Genomic DNA, 22,519 nt, shown 5'->3' with positions numbered 1-22,519 from the left:
CTGGGCCGGGCTGATAGCCTATCTCCCTGCTCAAAAGGGAGCAAGCAGCCAGAGTGCCTCCTCTTCCACCTCCTCCTCCTCCTCCTCTTCCTGCTCCCAGCCAGCAACGCCTGCAGCCAGCTCCTCCTGGAGATGGGCAGCATCGCCAGAGAGCCTGCCATGGCCACAGAGCCCGACACTCAGCGGGAGCTGCAGGAGCCTGGGAGCACAGAGCCCCGGGCCCCCGTCAAGCGGGACCACCACCACCGGTGAGGGGGTTGGGCAGCCGCAGAGGAGGGCTTCCTCCCTGTCCGAGGACGGCTGCTGCAGGCGGAGGGTGTCGGCTGGGGCAGCCCCAGGCCTCGCTGCTGCTGCGGATCGGGCCTGGGCAGTCTTGTTGTCCTGGAAGGAGGGTGGGCAAGTTCCCATGCAGTATGGTTTCCTTGGCCCAGGCAAGGGCACCATCACATGGGAAAGGGGCAGCCCCGGAGGTGCTCCATGCATGCTGCTGGGGAGACAGCTGTGTCCAGCACAGAGCTCTCCTGCCTCATGGGTTTGCTGGCTGCCTGCCCTGCTTGATGTGTCCTTGGGACAACCCGCACCCCCCGGGTTGGGCTTCCCAGGTGCAAATGGCAGCCACTGGCGTGCAGTGGTGCTTCACCTCTTTTTGCCCTCCGCTTCCACTGGAGCAGCCTCTGCCCCTGCAGCACGCGTCCCCCCGCCACTCAGTGCCGTCGGAGGCCTTGCTGGGCCCCACATCCTCCATTTCACAGTGATGTTCCATTGCAGAAGAGTTTTCTACTCTGACAATGTGAGCAGTCTCCCTCACGCTGCAAGGGCGCACGCAGTGGCTGGGGTCCCCCATGCAGCCTCCTGTGGGCAGGAACAGCCCGAGGAGGGTGGCAGGGTTTGGAGTAACACTCTTGATGGGCCTTGCCAGGGCTGACCGGGTCACTGGAGAGCCGCCGATCCTGAATGGAGCCAGCAAAGGGGCTGCAAGCCAGCTCTGTCAGAGGCCGCAAGGGGCCTGCAGAGATCTTTGCCCCTGGCCAGGGGTTCTTGTGATAGAGGAGCCTCCTGCCGGATTCCTCTTTGCTGCCTTATCACCCTGAACATACAATGTGGATTTCAGAAAGGGGACCTTGGCCCGCCCGCCCGTAATTAAAATGTCTGGAATGGCATAGGGACCGGTTGTTCCACAAACTCCTAAGGAATGTGAGTTCATTTTGGAATGAATGAGAGAATGAGCTGAAATAGCTCATTTAATTCCATTTTCTTTCATTGGAGTCTCCTGGCGGAACGCACACCCCTGTGCAGCAGGCCCCCGCCGCAGCCCTGGGCACCTCGAAGCTGTGGGAGGCTCCTGTTTGCGAGCCCGATGGGCCGTGCTCTAGCTTCTGGTAAGGCACAGCACAGCCATCCTGGCAAAGGGCCACCCATCCGGAGCAGAGGAGCCATCCTGCTGGATCAGAACACCACACCCAGCATTCTGTCCACATGGTAGCAAACTGGCCCCTTCCCACTCAGCAATGTGTCTGCACTCTGCTTGTGCTCCTGGAGGTGTCAGCCCCAGCAGCCACGGATGGCCTCCTCCCCAGGATCTGTGCAGTCCCCTTTTAAAGCCCCAAATCGAGGGCCATCACTGCATCTGGTGGAGGCAAGTTCCACAGGCTAACTCTGCACTGTGTGAAGAGGCCCTTCCCATGGCAGGAAGGACCTTCCTTGGGACTTTTGCCTGTGGGGGCTCTTGGACGTTGCTCCCGTGATCGCAACCTCAGCTGATGTGCGCAAACTCAGCGGAGGCAACATGGGGCGACAATGAACTGTGAAGTTTGCAGAGGGCAAATCCGAGAAACGCCAAGGGCAACTGACCCTGCAGACAGCCTGGCAGGGCGGCAGGTGCTCGGCCATCCTGGAGTGCCGAATGCCGCTTGTGAAACAGCTGAAGGGGGGGCAGGGCGGGGGCAGTGGCGCTTGCGTGGGGCTGGCTGGAGGCAGGCAGGGCTCGATCAATGGGACCTTGAGCAGACGAGCTCGCAGGGGAGGTACGGGTACATTGCTCTTGCTTACCTCAGAGGAGCCATGCAAGAGCCAGCGGGCGTGCATGGCGCAGCCCTGTCCACTCTTGTGCAAGCTTAAAATCTGCAGGACTCACATTTGGCCCTGCAGTCGACACCAGTGTCCCCCAGATTATATTCCCGATGGTGCCGCTTGGCATGGCCCACAGCTGTGAGAACGCCTGCTCCTGCTGTCCCATCCATGCTGGCCCTGCAGCACGGGTGGCAGGTCCGTGTGCAGATGTGAAGAAAGCCCATCCCCGGGGCACTCCCAGAATCAGCATTCAGACGCTTACAGTTACTGGAAGCAAACATGCCACTCTGGGAGCTTTGGCAGGCACTCCCCTCCCCCCATGGCACTGGCAGGACTGCTCTGGAGCCACCGGCACCTTTCTGCCCTCTGCCCCCTCAGCTGCTCGGGACTTGGGGTCCCTGAGGAGGATTGTGTGCTTAGGACACAGCTTCATTGGCCAGGACCGGGAGGTGGGACTTGGGGGCAATTTGCCAAGGCTGATAAAGCAGAGGCTGTTCCTGAGGATTGCAGGAGATGGCGAAATGCTCTGACGTGCAGCTGGAGCTCCGGGCCTTGGAGCATGTGGTCCTGTCCGGTGGGGGCCGGTGCGGCTGGAAGAACATTGTGGCACATGGCAGGGCGGCTGCTCCTCACGCAGGCCCTGTGGCCCGTCCTGCCTGGCTGTGGCTGCCCTGCACGGCTCAGCGCTGCCCTTCTGGGGGCCTGGCTGGCGCAGGGAGGCGAGACCCAGGCCGCTGCGCGCTGGGGAGGGGTGCTGTGCGTGGGACAGTTCTCCCCCCGCCCCATCCCCTTGTCGCCGTCAGGCTTCCCAGAGGAGTAATTGCTGCCGGGTGGATAGGCAAGGGGCAAACGTTGCTTAAGTCCCATGGAGCTTGGCCAGAGCCTCCTTGTCTGTGAATCTAGACACTGGAGAGATTGTCGAAGTGTCTCTTGGGCACAGCAGGCGCAGGAGCTGAGACATCAGGCTGAGATCCTGGCGGATGTTCTGGCACTGCCACGGATGGAAGACAGGAGCTCCCTCCAAGCAGCAGGGCAGCGCTGGGTGGCAGATGGGCTGGGCGGGTCCTGTGGCACTGTCAGGAACACAATCCTGGGGATGCTGGTGTCGAGGGCAGGGCCGAAAGTGATTCCTGCAGGTTTTATGCTTGCACGGAGGCAAGAAGGGCAGTACCATGCATGTCTGTTTGCCAGTAAGCAGGACTCAGCACTCTCCGAGAACGCGCCAGGTACTAAGGCTCAGGTACTTGTCTCAGGCAAGCCTGAGCCGCACGGCTCCTCATGGGCAAGGCGTGGAGTCCGGCAGGGCGGAACTGCTCAGCAGCCCCCTGCCTGGGTTGTGCCCCTCGCCCAGCAAAGGGGAAGTTCGTGGTCCAGTCAGAAGCTGATAAGAATGAGTTCTCACACACAGCGTGGCGAAAGAGAGCCATTTCCAGTGCATGGCAGGGAAAAGTGCCTTCCTCTGGTCAGCCTCTCATTTGAGGTGAAAGCTTTTCCTCGCCAGGAGGCAGGTGGGGTTGGGCGAAGCTGGTGGGCAGGAGGAGGAACCCCCACAAGCCTTAAATGGTGCTCGGGCTTCTTGTCCCTACAGTTGAGGGCTGTCCACAGAAAACCTCCAAGTACATTTCACTCTAGTTTGCTGAGCCTTCACCAGACTAGCTGAACTCTCCAGGCCCCGAGGAAGCATGCAAAGGGATGCAGAATTTCCAGCAGCGACGGGGTCAGTTTGCTTTCCTTGCCACTTTGCTCCACTGTCTCCTTTTCAGGATCTTTGTGAACCGGAGCCTGGCACTGGAGAAGATCAAATGCTTTGGCTTTGACATGGACTACACCCTCGCAAGTGAGTAAGAAGGCTTGAGCATGGTCCCCCCTCACTTACTGACACTTTTACAGAAAGAGGCGGGCTGTGGTCAGGAGGTGACTCTCTGCATTTGGGTCGCGGTTCTGCTAAGAAACAGTCTGGTGGGACTTTGTGGACTCTGGGCCCTGGAAATGGTCTATGAATAAGCACGCAGCAGGCATGGGCTGCACCCATGGCTCCCTCATTCCGTCTCCGGGCCTGGGCCCATCTCAGCTTCCTTGGCTCCCAAGAAACTAAAGCAAGGCCAGTGGGACTTGCCAGTCAGACGGTGCTGCGGATCCGGGTGCCCTCACGAGGCTTCGTTGCTCCAGGGCTGAGTGGCACCTGGCTGAAGGCACTCCAGTCACCAGGATGAAATGGGGGTGGAGTGGGACACTTGGAAGACCCCAAACCCAAACACAGGCCTCAAGATGCAGTCCTTGAACCCTAACCCTACCCAAACCCTAAAATAGGGCTGAAATGCCCAGGCCTCAAGGCAGGGTTCCAAAATAGCAGCTTTGCAGAGATTTTTCTGCCCAGTGGATTTTTTTCTGAACTTTCTGAACACGTTCCAAGCCCCAACAGTCTCATGGTGCCCTTGGTTTTACTAACCCTAAACCAGGCCTAAAACCTAACCCTACTATAGGGCTAAAATATCCATGCCAGAGGATGGAGTTCCAGAATGCCCACCCATCCCAAGCCCCATCAGCTTCACTGATCTTGCTTTTAATAACTCTAACCCTAAACAGGGCCTAAAACCCCTTCCAAACAAATTTCTATTTTTTTTTCACCAAGTCCAGAATGAAAAGCTCTCTCAAATATCATACAGTCAGTCCTTGCTGACATATAAACTTTGATGATAAAATGAACAGACTTGGTTAACAGAATGTGTCTATTGTGTTTTCTTTGTAGACACCTTCTGGTTAAAGACTCTTCCAATGACACAAACTGACATGCATTCTTCTTTACTACAGCAGACGGAAATTGTGCAATTGATGGTCCTCTGTGAGGATCATGGTTTACTGGGAACTCCCCGTTCAGGGCAGCTTCTGCCCAAGCGTGCTGTGGAGAAATTGCAGCAGGGGCACTTGCCCTCTGCTCCTGGCCCAGGCATTTGGCCAGCGGCTGCCAAGGAGACAGAGTCCCCCTAGCCCAGCCTATGTCTCATCCAGTGATGTGACTCAGACCATGAGGGCTGCACACAGCTCCATTTTGCCTTAATCTGTGTGCTTGCTCTTGCTCTGCATTAAATGTTTGTGACGTTAAACCAGGAGAAAAAAAGACAGCGGCACGGCATTTTCCAGAAGGCACCAAAGTTACCCTGTGCTTACTTTGATTCTTGGGTGACGTGTTTCTGTGGGGTGGTCAAAGATGCCGCAGGAACATGCGTCGGCGCTGCTCTTTGCCTTCACAGTGTACAAGTCCCCGGACTATGAAGAGCTGGCATTTGAACTCTTGCTGGAACGCCTCGTGTCCATTGGGTATCCCCATGAAATCCTGGCGTACAAGTATGACCCCACTTTCCCTACCAGGTAAGGAAGGGCCTAGCTGAGCGAGCGGAGCGGAGGGGGACGCAGCGTGGCTCGTGCAGAGGACGACGACCTTCTCTCTGCCGCTCTCTTCCCTTCCTCAGGGGCCTGGTCTTTGATGCCCTGTATGGGAATTTGCTGAAGGTGGACTCGCACGGGAACCTCCTGGTGTGCGCCCATGGCTTCCGGTTCCTGAAGGGGTACGTAGGGTGTGCGGCCACGGGAAGCCCCCTCGCCTTGGCCCCCAGCTGTGGGCTTCTGCGGCTCCCCGAGCAAGGGTGGCCCCCTGCCGCCAGTCCTGCATTGCATGTACAGAGAGGGCTCTGGGGAGAAGGCAGGCGGCAGCGTCTCTCCTGGCAGGGCTCCCACAGCTGGGGCTGCCGGAGAGCAGTCTGCCTCACGGTGCTGCAGGTGCCGGAGAGGGCCGGGCCCTCGTTTGCGGCTTGTGCTTCTCCTAACCAGGTTGGGCCCGTGGCTGAGTGGAGGCTTGTGTGCCGCAGCTGCCCAGCCTTGGCCTGCCGGCCTGCCCCAACCCTCTGTACAGCAGGGCCCGCAGAGTCCTTCAGGGCGGGAAGTGGGAAACCGGGCCGCCCCCCTCCCCTCCCTCAGAGCAGCCAGCCTAAAGCAAACATTTGCCTGCCCGTACCTTTGAGCTCAAGCAAACACGGGCTCTTCCTTCTGCCACCCCTCTGCAAGCAGGACCGCGCAGCCCCTTCCCTGGCCGGCCACCCAGGGCTCAGGGCCAGGGGTGATCCAGCTACCCGTCAGCATTGGCCCCCCGAGTCCCCCCCCCCCCCGCCGGACCCCCGCCGCCCCCCCCCCCCCCCAGCTACCCTCCTGCTGAACCACGCATTCAGCTGCAGGTCCGCTGGGAGGGGCACAGGAGCCCCGGGGAGGGTTTGGCTCGAGCCTTCCTGCTGACAGTGGAGGGATCCATGGGGCTGGGGACTGGTTGGACCCCCTTCCCTGGGAAGAATGCCTATGGGGCATATGGGGGTCCTGAGACCCACCCCCTCCACCCACACTTGAGAGCCTGTCAGCCGCCGGGACTGAGGAGCCACCCAGGGATAGTGGCACAGCCTGGGTTCGGAAGGGCGTTTGGGGCTCCCAACGTGCAGCCCCCACCCTTCGGGGTGCTTCCCAGGCTCTCCTCCCACCGGCAGCAAAGTTACTTTTCGCTGAGGCCACAAACCCTCCAGGCAGCAGCTGGCTTGGGTCAAGTGGTGATCTGAGCACCCACCTGCTAGGCAGAGGCCTGCGGGGGGGGGGGGGACAGGGGGGAGTGGGGAGCCGCGGGCCTAAGGTGGGCATTGCCGTTTGAGGTGGGAAGGGAGATTTGGGTGAGGACAGGCTGCGCTGGCTGCCGCATGGGACCTCCATCCGGCACAACCGCTCCCCTGCTCACTGTGCTGTTTCCTGCTCCTAGGTCTGACCTCTGGAATTTCTACCCCAACAAGTTCATCCAGAGGGATGACATGAAGCGCTTCCACATTCTAAACACCTTATTTAACTTGACAGGTATGTGCAAGGGGCTTTGTGGGCCGAGGCAGCTCAAGGCACGCAGGCAGGGGCCTCGCTGGTCTCCAAAGCGTGGATTGGCGCAAGTGTCCCATGGGGCCAAAGCGAGCAGAGCTCCCCACACGGAGCCCCCAGTCCAGGCACAAAATGGAAACGCCTCTGTCGCAGTAGACGCTGCTCACCCCAAGGGTGCTGAACTGCACTGATTCTGACATGCATGAGAATAATGCACCAATGGGCTGAAATAACCCGATAGAAGTGGTTTGATCCTTCCATCCGCAGCTTGCTCGCATTACTTTTTTATTTATTCATTTGTACCTCAGCTTATTTTTCAAAGGTACACAAGGCAGCTTACGTAAAATCCAGAAAAGACAAAACAAGGTAAAACAGGACCTACAGACAGACAAGAAAAATCAATTGAAGCAAGAAAAACTGATTAAAGCAAAACAGTTTAGAACAGAGGCAGAATGCACAATGAAATCACGTTCCCAAAGATGAATACTCAAGCAACGCCACCGTCCCCCATCCGGAGGCCAATGGTTGCCGCTGTCCAAATCCAGCAGCCGGAGGGCCGGCGATGCCTCCTCAGTCCCTCCTGCAGCTTCTGCCTTCCTTCACCAGAGCAGCTGAATGTTTCACCGCCGGCGTGTGTCTTTGCTCCCAGTCAGGGTTTCGGAGCAGCAACTCCTGGTGCAGAAAGCTCCACGTCTCCCCTCTCCAGCTGCTGCCGCACGTCTGAGTTGGAGGCGAAGGGCTCCCAGGTCCCGAAAGGCATCTCTGGACACTCCTGGGCCCGGCCTGGCCACTGATTGCTGCAGCCCCCGCTCCACCCTGGGGTTCACCTGCTCCCCTCTGCAGCACATGCCGGGCTCCTTCCCGGGCGCTCGCTGACCTGTGCTGTCTTTCACCTTGCAGAGACCTACCTCTTTGCCTGCTTGGTGGACTTCTTCACCAGCTGTCCCAGATACATGAAGTGAGTGTGCTTGATTTTGCCCTCCCTCCCTGGGCGTGACCTGATGCTTCCTCAGGGTAGGGGTGGGGAGGGGCTGGGCTGGGCTGGGCTCAGGAGAAGGGGCTCCCTGCTGGGGGACTCCTTCAGGGTCCTCTTCGGTGTGGCTGCCGCACTCACTTTCATGCTCTCCAAATGATGCCAGAGTGGAAGTGCCCTTTTACCCAGTCAAGGAGTATGGGCGGGTGGGGGAAGGAAAAGCCCTTCCGGTGGCAAGAAGAATGGAGGGGGAACCAGAGTGAAAAGGAGCAGGCAGAGTTTTGACCTCCAAAGCACAAGGGAGTGACCCTCTGAGCCTTTGCTCCCTACAAAGCTCCCTGGAAGATCTTGGCCGCAGGAGGCCTCAGCGCTGCCTGCCTGAAAGGGGTTTGGCTGCCTGACCCTTTCTGTGGACCGGTCACACTCGCCTTGCCACCCAGGGCCCTCTGAAGGCCAAAGGCAGCATTTGCCAGACAAAGCGCCGCCTCCAAAGCTGCTGCCACCTCCTTCGTATCACCTGCAAGTACCAATCGGCGCATGCTGGATTTTCCTGGAATTCTGTGGAAGTCTGTCCCAGGTCCAGGGCTTGGTTCTGCTCGCCGTGGGAGGGCTCCATCGGTGCCCCTGCTGCCCCTGACCCTGCGCTGTTCCTTACCCCCACAGTTGCGACACCGGCTACAAGCATGGCAACCTCTTCATGTCCTTCCGCAGCATGTTCCAAGATGTCAGGGAAGCCATGGACTACGTGCATCTCTCGGTGAGGAAGGGAGGACCAGGGGCCGGCGGGGGGGTGGGGGGCGGCAGCCTGCCGTCTCGGCTGGCTGAAAACTACACGGGAGCAGCGCCCACATTTCAGAATGTCAGGTTATGGAAGCAGTTTATCAGGCAGGGGGGCAGAGGAGTCCCTCGTGATCTGCTGCCAGGAATTACCCAAAACACTGTTCCTTGATCTTTCAGCATGGCGGATTCCATCCCCTACTGCCCATGCTGTCTGCCCAAAGCAAGCAGGTGATTCTCCACACGAAAGAATAAACAGGCACCAGTCCGACGTAGCTGTGGCACGAGAAGGGGACATTTCCCTTTCTTGGAACAGGCAGACACGCTGCTGTGGCCCCCAAGCAAATTTGATTTCCCTGGGCTCACACAACGGGCTCATAGGCGACTGCAGGTCGTTGTGACGTGAAAACACAGAATGGGCTCTTCGGGGTGGCTTCCTTTGGCTTATATGCCACTCTGATAACTCGGGGCTCGTAGCTGGTTTTCTCCAACCCACAGGGGCTCATCATGTCAAGCCCAGCTGCAAGTGAGCCGCTTGGCAAGAGTGGCAAAAACCTTGGGCAGAAAGCTTGCCCAGATGGCCAAGAGGCAGTGTGTGGGCACTCAAGGTGCTGGGCAAGGCTCCTCTCCCTCCTGGGACAGCGGCTTCCTTCAGGTGTTGGTGCAAAAGATCGGCCTCGTAGCACTTTGCGAATCCCGCTCGTCAGGCAATTTCAGGGGGGCCGGGGCAGGGGCTTGCTTGTTTTTCCTGAGCGGAATTCCTCTTGCCCCAGGCTGCCATCCTCTTCTAAGTGTGGCTAACTGGGGACACATGAAGTTGCCCCCACAGATCCAAGGAGCATGTAGAAAAAGCTGTTTCGGTGGCCACTCCTAAATTGTCTTGTTTTCAGTAGGCCCCCCGGACTCTTTGCAGGGGTGCTCTCAGGCCCCGGGTGCAGCGTTGCTCTTATCCCCTTGCTGGTGGGGAACAGAAATGATTTGGTCATGCTCTCCCTCCCTCCCTCCCTCCCTCCAGCTATGTATATCCCACGATTCGCAATGCAAATGCTTCCAAGATGTAGGAAAACTCGGAGGGGAAAGTGGGAGAGGGAGGCCTCTTCCTGGCTGCTGCTGGACACAGGATGCCTGCATCTGCCACCAGCTGTTGCAGGCTGTGCTGAAGCAGGGACTGTGCTCGCGGGCCAAGCTGGGTGTGGCACTGGCCTTCTGGACTGCACACTGGGCATCCTTTCTGGGGCAGGCAACTCCTTGGGGCAGGGAACTCATGAGGCTTTTGTGCTGTTGTCGTAGGGTTGCCTCAAGGAGAAGACACTGGAGAACCTGGAGAAGTACGTTGTGAAAGATGTGAGTGCGGCCCAGCTGGGAGTGGAGAACCGCTGGGAGCCAGAAGGCTCGCCGGGCTCTGCATGGGCTCCATGGGGAGGCCCCGCTGTGCCTCCTGCCGCTGCCTCATCTCAGCCCCTTTCCTCCCAGTCAGCCCAGCCTGCTGGGTCAGCTCAGGCGAGCCTCCGGTGCTGGCGTGTGGGACACACGGGCCCAGCTCCATGGCAGTCACTTGCTCAGACTGTTGAATGCAAGCCCATTTTTCAAGATCTCAAGGTGATCCAAGGAAGGGATGCAACTTTCCTCAAAGATTGGCTTCCGCCCCCTGCCAAGTGGACTGGAAAGCACTGGTCCAGCCCCACAGCCGACTCATCTCCCCAGATTCAAACTGTTGGGGCTGCATGGCCACTTGCTGGCTTGGGGCACTGCCCCAGTGGCTAGAGATGGTACTCGTGGGTTCTAATTGCTCCTCTTTCACACAGCCACGCGTTCCTCTCCTGCTAAGCCGAATGAAGGATGTGGGGAAGGTGTTCCTTGCCACCAACAGTGACTATAATTACACAGATGTGAGTCCCCCCACCCCGGTTTCTCTATTTCTCCTGGCTCCCTTCATGTCCAGCTCAGCACAGGGCAGAGAGGGGTGGGACGCAGCTGGAGGCACAGCAAGATGCCCTCTTCTGTGGCCGAGCAGGTACCTTTGCTGGGTGAGGGGAGGGCCACACGCAGGGAGGGAGCAGCAGCCCCCTCACTCTGGCTCCAGCTCCGCTCAGCCTGGGCTGGACCTGAGACTTGGTGCAGAGCAGCTGTCACAGGATGGGCTTCTGTCTCTGTAGGCAATCATGACATATTTGTTTGACCTCGGTGAAGATGTGGTGAGTTGTGTGTGCATGGATGTGCGTCTGTCCTGCCCTTCCACCTGATGGCTTCCCAGGCACTGCTCCTGGAGTGACCCCCCCCCCCAGCCTCTGGAGGTGCAAGCTGAGTCCGGCCTGGCTCTTGCATGCCAGGGTGCTGCATGGGGGCGGGGGGAGAGGCAGCTGGGCACTCACTGCTGCTCCACGACCATGGCCTGGGTGGAGAGAAGCTCCCCGTCATGCTGGGAGCTGGCTTGGTGGATATGCCCCGAGAATGGGACATCCCTGGGGTTCCTGCCACCTGCCCTCCAGATGCTCCCCGGTGAGGGCAGAGGGGCTGGCTCAGCTGAGGAACCCTGTTCTCGGAGCATCCGTGCCACACCGGATCCCAGCTGCTGCTGGAGTGGCTTTTCCCCGTGGGTGGGGGACTGAGGTGGAGGGGGACTCCCCAAGGCCGGCCGGTGCGGCTGGGCCAAAGGTGAGGCATGCGTCTGTGACGGCCAGATCGGCACTCCGGGCGCTGTACCGGGCTGGGCTTGCCTGAACTCTCCCATCCCCGCAGGACAAAGCCCAGCACCGTCCCTGGCGCTCCTATTTCGACCTGATCGTCGTGGACACCCGCAAGCCCCTTTTCTTCGCTGAAGGGACGGTCCTGCGGCAGGTCAATACGGTATGTGCCCCTCTGGAGCCAGCCAAGTGGAGCAGGGCAGGGGAGGATTTCGCAGAGCTCTCCCCACAGAACCAGCGGGCAGCCCCCACTGCTGAGCGGTGGCAGAATCTCTTGCCCGTGAAGGATGGGAGCTGCCCAAGCAGCAGCAGGAGGCTGCCCTCTGGGGTTGGCCTACCCTCAGGTGGGGCTGCTGCCACCCAGGCTGCCCCCATTCACCCTTTGATATCTAACCCACCCTATCAGCCATGCAGCTTCCTGGGTGGTTTGCAACCATAACACCACATAAAACAGTATGAAAACACAAAAGAGCAAATTATGATAAAACAGTAAAACAACAACCATGCACCCAACTTAACAGAACTAGTGGTTTCATAAAAGGCAGGCTGCATTATTAAAATACCTTTAAAACAGGTTAACAATTAACATACCAGCAAAATGACAAGGTCTTTGCCTGGTGCCCAAAGGAGTGCAAAGAGGGCGCTGGGCTAACCTCTGTGGGGGCTCATTCCCCAGTTGGGGTGCAGGGCAGGCCATGGGATCTGCAGGGAAGGGAGTGGCTGGAGTCCCCGCCTGCTCCCGAGCGCTTTCTTTGCCCAGCGTGACGTCTTCTCTTTGTGTTCAGGACACTGGGAAACTGCGGATCGGCACCTACACAGGACCCCTCCAGCACTGTGCGGTCTACTCTGGAGGTAAAGCCTCTCGGTCGTGTCCCCCCCCCCCCCCCGGGTTGGGACTCTTTCGGGACTCCTGACCCCACTCCACTGAGCCAGCAGGGGCTGGACTGGGGGAAGGGAACGGAAGATGCAAACGCAGCCAGTTTTGCCTGCCTCCCTCTCGTTCCAGGCTCTTCAGACATGGTGTGTGACCTTTTGGGAGTCAAGGGCAAGGACATCCTCTACATCGGAGACCACATATTTGGTGATATCCTCAAATCCAAGAAGAGGCAGGGCTGGCGCACCTTCCTGGTGGTGCCAGAACTGGCCAAGGAGCTGCAAGTGTGGACAGAGAAGAGCGGTGAGGCCAGAAGCACTGGCGGCTGGGGGGGCGCGGTGGAGCGGGGACTGGCCGCGGCCTCCCACGGGGCTCCCCGCGGGACCTCCAGCGGACTCAGGAGCTGCCCTTCAGAGGCGGCTTCTCTCTCCCCCTCACAGAACTCTTTGAGCAACTGCGGAGTCTGGATGTCCTCCTGGCTGAGCTGTACCAGTGAGTGAGCCCAGTGTGTGCGCCGGGGAACGCGAGACCTGTCCTGGACAGGCAGCCCAGATGCTGACTCTGGAGCGAAGCTGGCGGGGGGGCTGCGGCCGCTGTTGTTCAGAGCAGCTCTCCTGGCTCGCTGGGCTTGGCAGGGCGGGTGCTCCCAACCCTCGGAATTGCCCAAGGAGCCACCCTCCTCCCCCCTGCAGTGGAAGCCATGATCCTGGACTCTTGGAGGACAGGAGAGCTCTTGCTTCACCCAAAGGGCAGCTGATTATTTGCGCTATTTATGCTTTCAGCAAGTCAGCAAATAAGCTCCCCGCTTGCCACTCCCAGCCATCTTTAGGAGAGCTTTCCCCAACTTGAGCTCCACCAGATGGTGTGGCTTTCAAGCCTAGCAGGCCTTGAGCTGGGGAAGGCTTAGCAGTGGCACAGGTGCGAGCAAGAGCAAGGCCAGTCCGACCTGCCTGTCTGTGGCAGGTGGGGTCTCTGCCACCTCTAGGGGGACATGGGAGCTCAGGGCACCGGGCAGCTGGACAAGCGACTGCCCCACTGCAGGGCAGCTTCAAGCCGGTCGTCCTGGGGGGTTCTCTCTGGAGATGGGGCTGTGTCCTTCCCGTCCGTTGTTCGTGTCTTGCTTGGCAAAGCTCGGGGTGAATCGGGCTTCACCACACTTCCCCGGCTGGGTGGAAGAAGGACGTACGGCCATCTTGGCGGCGGGAGCGTGCCGCGTGGGCAGGACGGTGACGGCCCCAGCCACCGCCTGCTTGCGAGCGTGTCAGCGTGTGGGTCGGGCAGGGGAGCTGGGCTAGTGGTCGAAGCGCTGCCTTCCTCCACGTGGGCCGGGCCAGGTGGGGCTCTTCTCAGAGATGCTGTTTTTTCCAGGCACCTGGACAGTGGAAGCAGTGAGCGCCCAGACATCAGCTCAATCAAGAAGCAGATACAGGTCTCCGTTCCCCCCAGACCCGGCCCTGCCCCACGCCCTGACGGGGCCCATCATTTGGGGGCTCTGTCCAGCCAAGGGCTTCTTGAAGCCAGAGCTTTGGAGAAGGAGGACGGCGGAGGCTGCACCTCCCTCCCCGTCCTTGCGCTCTGGTCCCCACGGTCAAGGCTGGAGGCCCGGCTGGCGTGGCTTTTTCACAGCAGCTCGGCAGGGAAGGGTGCCTCACGCAGGCCGCCAGCCATGGGTGGGTCCAGTTGTCCAGCCTTGGAACTGGGCCTCTGAGAAGTCCCGGCGCCACCTGGCCCAGCCTTCAGGTTCTGTGGCTGCATGGTGAAGGGTGCCCCGGCTCTCCCTCTTCTAGAAAGTCACACATGAGATGGATATGTGCTACGGGAAAATGGGCAGCCTCTTCCGCTGTGGCTCACGCCAGACGCTCTTTGCCAATCAGCTGATGCGCTATGCAGACCTCTATGCCGCCTCCTTCGTTAATTTCCTGTATTACCCCTTCAGCTACCTCTTCCGGGCCCCACCCACCCTGGTACGTGCATGGAGGCCCAAGGGGGTGCTGGCAAAAGGGGGGGGGCCCTTTCCCGGCCCTGGGTGGGGACTCCAGGGCTGCACCAGGCCTTCTCTGCGGTGGCCCCTGGAAGCCCCCCCCAGTGCTCTGCGGATGGCACTGGGGCCCTTCCTGGCGGGGGCCCCTGCCCACCTCTGCAGGGGCCAAGTTGTGCTGCCCAGGCCCGGCCCCTTCCTTGTGCTCCCACCGACCGCACTGCGCTCCTTCCTCCGCAGATGGCCCACGAGTCAACCGTGGAGCACGCCCGCGTGGAGCACAGCGAGGGGGGACTCCTCCCAGGGCACCACATGCAGCACGTGAGTCGCGGCCTGCGCTGCGCTTCCTCCTTTGCCACCGCCGCAGCCCCCTCTCTCGCTGCCTCTCGGCCACCCTCTGGCTTGCCTGGCCAGAGGACGCTTGGGCGCCCCCCCGGCCCCGCTGGCTTGGCCCAGGCCTGAGAAACAGGGAGTGGCGACAGGCCCGAGCGCACGCAGGAGTGGGTTGGGCACCAGCCACAGTTGGACTGAAGTCAACAGGCTGCAGGGGCAGACCCACAAGGCGGCCTGGTGGCGAACGAGGGCAGGCACTCACCTGTCATGGGTTTCTTCAAATGACCCTCGCTTCCCCCGAGCGCCTGCTGAGGCTCGCAGTGCCGTTTCGGCACACACGCTGGGCCACATCTCGCTCTCTCGGGGCCCGCCCTGAACCCCCCACAGCCGTCCTTCCCTGCGGCCTCAGCTCTCTGGGACTGTTCCTGTGCCTCGCCCCACCTCCTGCATGCACTGACGTGGCTGGACGTGGCTGATGGGGAGGGCAAGCCTGACAGTGGGATACGGATGGGTAGCTTTGCTTATCTCCGTGTTTTACATAAAATCCTCATGGGCTGTATGTCTCACACAATCCTAGAAGAGTGGGCTTGAGAGGGGGCAAGGGGGCCCCCGGGTCCAACGCCGAGTCACGCCATCGCACTCAGGCTGCCAGTTTCACCTTGAATGCCTTCCCCGGAGTGGGGGAGCCCACGACCTCTGCAGGCAGCTGGTTCTTGCTCTTGCATTCCCTGCCACTTAACCCATTTACCTGCCCACCACTCCGCTTCATTCGTGTGCCACACTAGCCACCTGAGGAGAGCGATTCACACATTCTGCAGACCACAAAAGCTCTCCCGTAACACGTCATGCAGCTGCGGAAGCCGCATTTGTCTGTGGCAGGTTTGGGCAACTTAGAGACTGTCTCTCTTCTCTCAGAAGCTTCAGGAACACGGGGACGATGAGGACACTGACAACTGAATCACACCAAAATGTGATGCTGAAGGAACTGTGGTGCTTGATTTAAGCTGCTGGCAAACAGAAATGGAGACTGAGAACACCACCCAGCCCCACAAGCCACCCCATCTCGTGAAGCACCCACAGGACTTCCAGGGCGGACCAAGGATGCCACTCAGCTCCTCAGCAGGAACGCTGGCCTATCTGACCCACAGGGCCTTGCAGGAGGCATCCAGCAAGACCCTTCTCCACTGCTGCTGGACTTTGCACAAAGCCATCGAGAGCTGAAGAGCCAGAATTGGCCCAACCCTCCAACTGCCGCCTTCTCACACTTCAGGAAAGGGCTCTGCAAGCCGTCTGTGCTGCATCTTTGCATGACCACTTCCAGAAACAATCAGCAGCAAAGCAAACCAATACAGGACCGGCTTCCTTCCTCCTGAGCGCTAAGAATTGAGAGCTAAAACAGAAGCCAGCATGAGAGACTGACACCAACTTGGCTTCCAACCCAAGCCTTGGTCAACCCTCCCTCCACCAGGGCATGGGGGCACGCTCTTCCTCATGCTCCCTCAAGGGTCTCTGGAGACGTTGAAGCGCTCTTCCCGCTGACTCAAGCTTGCAGAACTCTGGACTGAAGCTGCCAGAGCTGGGGCTGCCCACTGGCTCGGTGGAGATGCTCAGATGCATGATGGCAGCAGCTCCCCCAAAGTCCCAAGGAGTCCCACGGGGCGAGCAGCTGCCTGTTCTAGAGGAGCAAGGGAACCGGGCACGACATGGAATGGCTCTGGGAGGGAGCCGATTCTGGGCTGAAGGGTCCTATGGCAATAGCCCTGAGGGAAATTTTGAAAAATGAAAGCCAGGCCAAGGGAGAGTTCTCCACTGAGAATTGTGGAAGAGAAATTAACCCAGCAGCTTCTCCAGCCCTAGAAATCTACCCGGGATGACAACCCAGATGCCATGCTTGTCCTGGGAGCAAATCTGACAGGGAGGTTTAGCAATGCTCTGCCCACAAAACCAGCCCCCCCCCATTCCGGAACATGGGGGGGGGCGGCAGAGCAACCCAGCCTGCAGCACCGCTCCGCCCGCCTGTGCCAGGGCTGCAACGGTGCTCCTCCGAATCTGTCCATCTGGCACTGACGGACTTCCTCTTCTGCTGGGCCCACCTTAGAAAGCCGCCAAGTTGAGAAGCTCAGGGACTCCTGGAGAGCGAGGGCTGCACAGCCAGCAGCCTTCCTGCACCGCACGTGGCACAGGAGAGATGCCACTTGCTGAGTGGTTGTGCAGGCCTGGATCCCTGGTGCGTGCTGGGAATACAGGGCACACTTGCCTGGAGTGTGGACTCCGGGCAGCAGCAAAGAGCGGAGCGTGGGGAGCAGGCCCAGGGGAGCCAGCAGATTCCTCGGCATCCCTGCCTGTGCCCGCCCAAGAGGGGCCCGGAGGGCACTGGGCAAGGAACAAGGGCTCGTCTCCCTTCCACAAAGGCAGCTGCTCATTCGTCGCTTGTGGCCCTTGGGCAGCCAGCCCTCTCCTGGTGAGACCGGGGCACTGCCCTCATGCATTTCCTAAAGCAACCCAAGCCGCAGATCCGCTCCAGAGATTCGAGCATGGAAAGAGAAGCCGAAATTCTGAAAGGGTCTGTGTCGAGCGCTGTTATGTTTCCAGCCGATTTATGCCAGGAAAAACGTAACATGTGAAAAGCCCTGCTGGATCAGGCAAAGGTCCATCTAGTCCAGGACTCTGGTCACACGGTGGCAAACCAGCTGCCCGCAGCGTCCCTCAGGCAAGAGGGTGCAGGCCCCCTGCCCAGCTCCTCAGCACCTGCTGCACACAGGTATGCCCCTCTGGTCCAGGAGGGAGCCCACAGCCAGCAAGGCCAGTAGCCACCTGTTCTCCACCGTGCAACTGTCCAGCCCTCTTTAAAGCCGTCCAGACTGGTGGCCACCCGCAATTCCCTTGGTAGCAAATTCCCTGATGTGAACGATCCACCGTGTGAAGGCGGCTTCCTTTGATCTCTCCCAGACTTGCCCCCCCTCAGCTTCATGGCATAACCCCAGATTTGACTGTTATGGGGGAGGGAGAAAAGCGCCTCCCTCTCAACACAGTGCATTACTTTAAGCACCTCTTCCGTGTCTCCTCTTTCTCGCCTTCATTCGAAGCTGAACAGGCCCAGCTGGAGCTGCTCCTCACAGGGAGGGAGGCGCCTCGGCCCCTTCCTGCCCTTCTCTGTATTTTTCCAACTTAATAAAGTTCTTTTCCAGGTAAGGTAACCAGAACTGCACCCAGTATTCCAAGCGCTGTTGCACCAAAGATTTATGTAAACAGCATATGATCCTGACAGTTCTGTTTCCCATTCCATTCTGAATTACACCAAGAACAGAGCCTGCCTTCTTCACAGCAGCTGCCCATGGGGCCGGCGTGTCCGTTGAGCTGCTCGGTGCCCCTCTGAGATCCCTTTCTTGCTTAGGGTGAAAGCGTCTGCAGGGGAGAGGGCTCACTGCTCTGCGCTGCGGCCCTGTGAGGAACGGCAGCGTATTTGGGGTGCTGGGTGGCCTCTTCTCTGAGGGACTGGAGTTCAGCCACCAGCCCAGCAAGATCCACCTCTTCAGGCAAAGCTGTGTTGCTGCGGAACACAAACTGCCCCCCGCTATCCAGAACGTCGCTGAGGGAAGACACCACAGGATCGTGGTCCTGCAGCATTGGAGGGTAGCAAGCCAGAGCCCCCTCAATTCGTAGAGACCGTCGCACAGGGGTGACCAGTTTTGTGTCAGGCCTCACGCTGGGGTCCTTTGCTCTGAAAGACACAGGACAGAGGGAGGGAAGGAGGGAGAAGCTCGTCTCCTTGCTAAGCCTAGACATTTCCCCTGCAAACCCATCTGGTTACGGGGACCAGCGACTAGTGCCTTTGAACTTCATTGCACAGAAAGCTTTCTTGCTTCTGGGGTAGCTACAGTCCAGCCAGTGTTCTCCACTGGACTTCACAATTTTCTTTTGGCAATTACCACTTTTTTATGAGGGGAGACAGAAAGATGCTTCAGTTAAGACATACAGTCTCTTCTCCACCCAATTATGATTCTAGGTAAGGGGAAGGCAACATGGTGTTCTCCAGATATTTTGGCCCCTGGCTTGTTCAGCCTCTGACTGTCGCCCATTCTGCCCAGGCCTGATGAGTCCCTAGCAAGCTGAAGGCGAGCAGGAGGCAGATCAAGCTACTCAGAGACTGACCAGCAGAGCGAGGCCTACCTCCTGTTCACCTTTAAGCCACCTGTGCCCGACCCCACCAAGCACCAGCACAACACAAGCAGTTACGCAGGTCAGGAAGGGTGGCTTGGGGCTCCTCCTGGCTGGGCAGGGCAGGGCAGCAGAGACCAGGGAGCTGAGCAGGCGAGGCCTTCCCGCCTGGGTCAGCCACCGACAGGGCGAAGAGGAAGGGTGCCAGGGTGCGTGGCCCTTACCGAAGCAGTGGAACCACCTGCAGCTTGACCGTGGAGCAGGGCTTGTGGGCTCGACCTTGCGTGGCTTGCCTGGGACTCTTCTTGGAGCCTGGAGTGGCTGGGAGGAAGTGGCAGGAAAAACGGGAAGAAACAGAAGGTGATTCTGGAAGACGGCAGGGTGCAGAGAAAGAGCCCTCGAGAGGCGCATGTGGGTAACTTTCTAAGACCCAAAAAGAAACTGTCAAAATCTAGAGCACACTCAAAAGTGGACATTAAAGTCTGTTCAACCAAAAACAGTAGCCATTAAAAGGGAAGCAGTGCAGGCGACACTGCTGTGTTCAGCAGAGCAAAACTCCAGCTGCAAGTCTGGCCCTGGCTCCTCACGCCCAAGGTAGCCACCTGCCTCTTCAGGATGTTGGGACAGAGGCCCTGGTCCAGGGGTGCCCTCCAGAGGTTTGGCATGGCATTCCCTGGGCAATATGGCCAAAGGCCAGGAGATGCTACGGTGGCTGTGGACCAAAACCTCTGGAAGTTGCCCGGCTCTACTCCTTTGCCCTCATTCTAGTTTAGAAAACCAAAGGTATCTTGCAGAATTGAGGCAGACGTTCAGTGCCACCTGCTCCACTTGTTCAAGCTAGTCAGCACCGAGCTCCCTCGCATTTCCAAATAGCTGAAAAGTCTGTTTTCCCAGAAGCTCCAGCACATTGCTTACCCAAAATTGCCTTGCTTGTGTCCTTCAAAATGCCAGCAATGATGGTCCTCAAGTCCTGCAGCGGCTGGAAGAAAAGCAGAGCAGAGCTTCGAGAACAGCCTCCGTACCAGGGCAAGCCCAGCTGCTTTCGGAGCCGGTTTCCTCACACCCTCCCCCTGCGGCAGCTCTGAGCAAGCACGCCAAACAGCTCCTTGTCAGCAGTCAGGGCTCACAGGCGTAACTGGTGAACAGTCCAGGCCGAGTGTGAGAGCAGAACTCCAGCTGGGCTCAGGAGTCTTCCCATTGGAGTTGAAGCTGCTTGCCCAAGAGGTCATTCAGGCCCAGCGGAAGGCCATCGAGGCCTAGGACTTCTGCAAGGCGACCCAGGGCTAGCAGCCCCCCGGGCTTCCGGCCTCGAGCGGTGATACAGGTGCAGCCTAGAGAAGATCCTTTCCAGGCTTCAGAACCCTGATCTGCAGTGTACCCGCCTCCCATTGCCACTTCTACACGCTTGGAGGGCGGGGGGAGCTGGGGCACACGCAAACGCGACCAGATGGCCAGCACACAGGATCGTTGGCTTGGCGCGCCTGAGACAGCGCTACTGCTTGCTTTTAAGCAGCCCGTCATCTGCAGGCCCCACAACTGGCCTTCCTGAGCCAAGCAAGCCATTTTGCTGCACTGCACAGCAAACTCCCCGTTGCACGCGAGGCACAATGTCCCCACTGAACAAAGCACTCGGGCCTCACCAGCAGCTGAGCGCCACTCACCGCTGCCCCAGCGCCAACAGCCGCTTCATACAGCCCCACCGCGTCGAACGCGCCTCGCTGTGCCAGCAGCTGCGCCTTGCAGATCCAAAACTGGGCAAATTTCTCCACCTCTGGGATACAGGAAAGCTTAGCAAGGAGCGCTTCTGAAGAAAATCCCTGAGAAACATCGATGGGGAGGCACAGGAAGAGAAAAAAAAAGCTAAGCTCAGAGGTGATTGTCCTGGGCGTGAGTCTAGACTGGCCACAGCTGGCCACTGCTCGTGAAGGGCACTTTGGGCTTCGGCTCATACCTGTAGGGCAAGGAATGCAGAGCCAGCCAAGAACAGGCAGGGCAACCTGTTTGCCTAAATCCAAGGCGAATTCTTCTCACAACTGTAGTGCAGCATTAGCACCACAAAGGCAAGCCCCCAGACCAGGTGGCAGTTCCCCGGCCCCTGCTGGGATAAGCCTGAGTCCAGGAGGAGACTCACCACCCTGGGCTAGCCAGTTCAAGGAATGCCAAGATCAGACCTGAGGCACTTCCCTTAGAGAGATTAGTCAAAAGGACTCTGCAAAGAGGATGGCTGCTGTCTTGAGACACCAGGAAAGCACTGCAGCGATATCAGCCAGCAAACACAGGTAAAGAACTCACCCTTTCACCCACAGAAAGCAGACATGGTCACATCGCAGAGAGCAGTCGAAAGGTCATGAAGAAACACTTAAGCACATATCCAACAACTGGCTTGTCTGGGAATCAACAGGAACCTCCCCGTTCCCCACAGAAAGGGTCAGGGACTTAGCTCTGCATCCGGGCTGAGCGACCCAGCCTGGAAGGCGGCGTTTTTGCACCTGTCTCCAAGTGTCATCAAATTTAATTGTTCCTCAGAGCAAAGAACGTTTGCCTTGCAGAAGTTCTGCAAGAAACGGGCAGCCTGAACCGCTTGCAGATGCGCCTTGCAAGTCAGTGACTTTCAGGCAGTGGATGCTCTTGTAACAGGCAAGATCCATGGCTCTAGTTGCAGGACTGCCTGCGTTCTCTTGCCCAGGTTCCCCACAAACTCTTGGAAATTCTGAATCTTGCAGCTGCAGTTTTTCAGGACTTCTCCCCTCATCTGTTTGCTGTGGGGAAAAAACCTGGAGCCCCTTTGCTCTCAAGGTCAGCTATATCTAAAGGATCCGGGGGGTCAGACTAGATGGCCCGGAAGGCCCCTTCTGACTCACTGTTTCTATGATGTGGGAAAGGAACAGTGGAGGTAAAGCAGAGACTGTGTCTCCCCCTGCTTCTGTCACAAGAAATGCTTCCCAGTGACACCCTGGCCAGGCCAGGCCAGGCCAGACCAGACACCCCCACCAAGCCCACCTCTTCAGCCAGCTTCTGGCACTCCGTCAGGATGCTTGTGGTCTTAGCCGCTAAGCTGAGCTGCTCCCTCTCCTCTCCCTGCTTCTCTTCTGGGCAGTTCCAGGAGAGCTTCTGGTTCTCCTTTTCCTTTGGCAGCCTCTGGGCAGGCAAGGTCATTGGTGGCCGCTTGTAGCGCTTCCCCCGGGATGCCAACCACTGCTCCAGGAGGTGCCTGATGAACATAAGGTGACTTCATTAGGTTGCTACATTTAGACCATGGCCATCCTCATGGGCTGCAGCTCCCAGGCCGATTCTGGTTCCTTGCTCTGTGGCTCTGAGGGGTAAAGAAGCCAAGCAAGACTTAAAGGGCTGAGATGAGGCGAGGTCACCCTTGACTGGACAAACACTGGCTCCCTTGGCTAGGAAATGGAGATGAGCACCACCCCCAAGAGTCAGGCATGACTGTTCAAAGGTAGGCTGGACATGCACATGGAGGGCATGTTGTGAGAGAAGCCGGCTGGAGCTGGGGTCAGACTAGATGGCCCGGCAGACCCCTTCTGACTCGCTGTTTCTATGATATGGGGAAACCTTAGCCTTTATACATTTTATATCCTGATCTTCAACCAGAAACTCCAGGACAATTGCCCCTACACATAAAGTTATCATGAGCAGAAGAGGTATGCCTGGTTGACTCCCAGAAGTGCCCAGGCGCAGGCAGAGGGTAGACTTGGAGATGCCTTGCTTCCCCTCCTGATTCCTTGCTGTCAGTGGCTTACAGAAGTTAAAGTCCAGAA

General features: G+C 58.7%; 2 protein-coding genes across 3 annotated transcripts; one reads left to right on the top strand and one right to left on the bottom strand.

Moving 5' to 3' along the window:
• LOC123016809 (cytosolic purine 5'-nucleotidase-like) lies at window positions 1-17,785 on the top strand. 2 transcript variants are annotated; one of them, XM_044417435.1, is made up of 18 exons: window positions 1-248; window positions 3,834-3,907; window positions 5,322-5,439; window positions 5,541-5,636; window positions 6,863-6,954; window positions 7,870-7,927; window positions 8,606-8,699; window positions 10,010-10,063; window positions 10,525-10,608; window positions 10,876-10,914; window positions 11,459-11,566; window positions 12,189-12,255; window positions 12,410-12,580; window positions 12,718-12,769; window positions 13,646-13,706; window positions 14,065-14,241; window positions 14,496-14,576; window positions 15,504-17,785. In XM_044417435.1, exons 1-18 carry the CDS (start codon window positions 133-135, stop codon window positions 15,543-15,545), a joined length of 1,584 nt encoding a protein of 527 aa, XP_044273370.1. In that variant the 5' UTR covers window positions 1-132; the 3' UTR covers window positions 15,546-17,785. The 2 variants fall into 2 exon arrangements, with proteins under 2 accessions (XP_044273370.1, XP_044273371.1); XM_044417436.1 differs by having other exon boundaries at window positions 67-248; window positions 15,513-17,785.
• A 29-nt stretch (window positions 17,786-17,814) lies between these two features.
• On the bottom strand, window positions 17,815-21,968 carry CKAP2L (cytoskeleton associated protein 2 like). The gene is made up of 5 exons (XM_044417377.1): window positions 21,747-21,968; window positions 20,408-20,563; window positions 19,662-19,725; window positions 18,971-19,067; window positions 17,815-18,309 (listed from the first exon to the last, which is right to left on the bottom strand). The coding sequence occupies exons 1-5, from the start codon at window positions 21,966-21,968 to the stop codon at window positions 17,979-17,981; spliced, it is 870 nt and encodes a 289-aa protein (XP_044273312.1). The 3' UTR covers window positions 17,815-17,978.
• Window positions 21,969-22,519: the final 551 nt, after the last annotated feature.

Source organism: Varanus komodoensis, unplaced genomic scaffold (genome assembly GCF_004798865.1).
Source record: "Varanus komodoensis strain SLA01 unplaced genomic scaffold, ASM479886v1 scaffold88, whole genome shotgun sequence".
In the NCBI taxonomy this organism is placed as follows: Eukaryota; Metazoa; Chordata; class Lepidosauria; order Squamata; family Varanidae; genus Varanus; species Varanus komodoensis.
The sequence above is the reverse complement of the archived record's forward strand: the minus strand, read 5'-3'. Positions and strand labels throughout refer to the sequence as shown.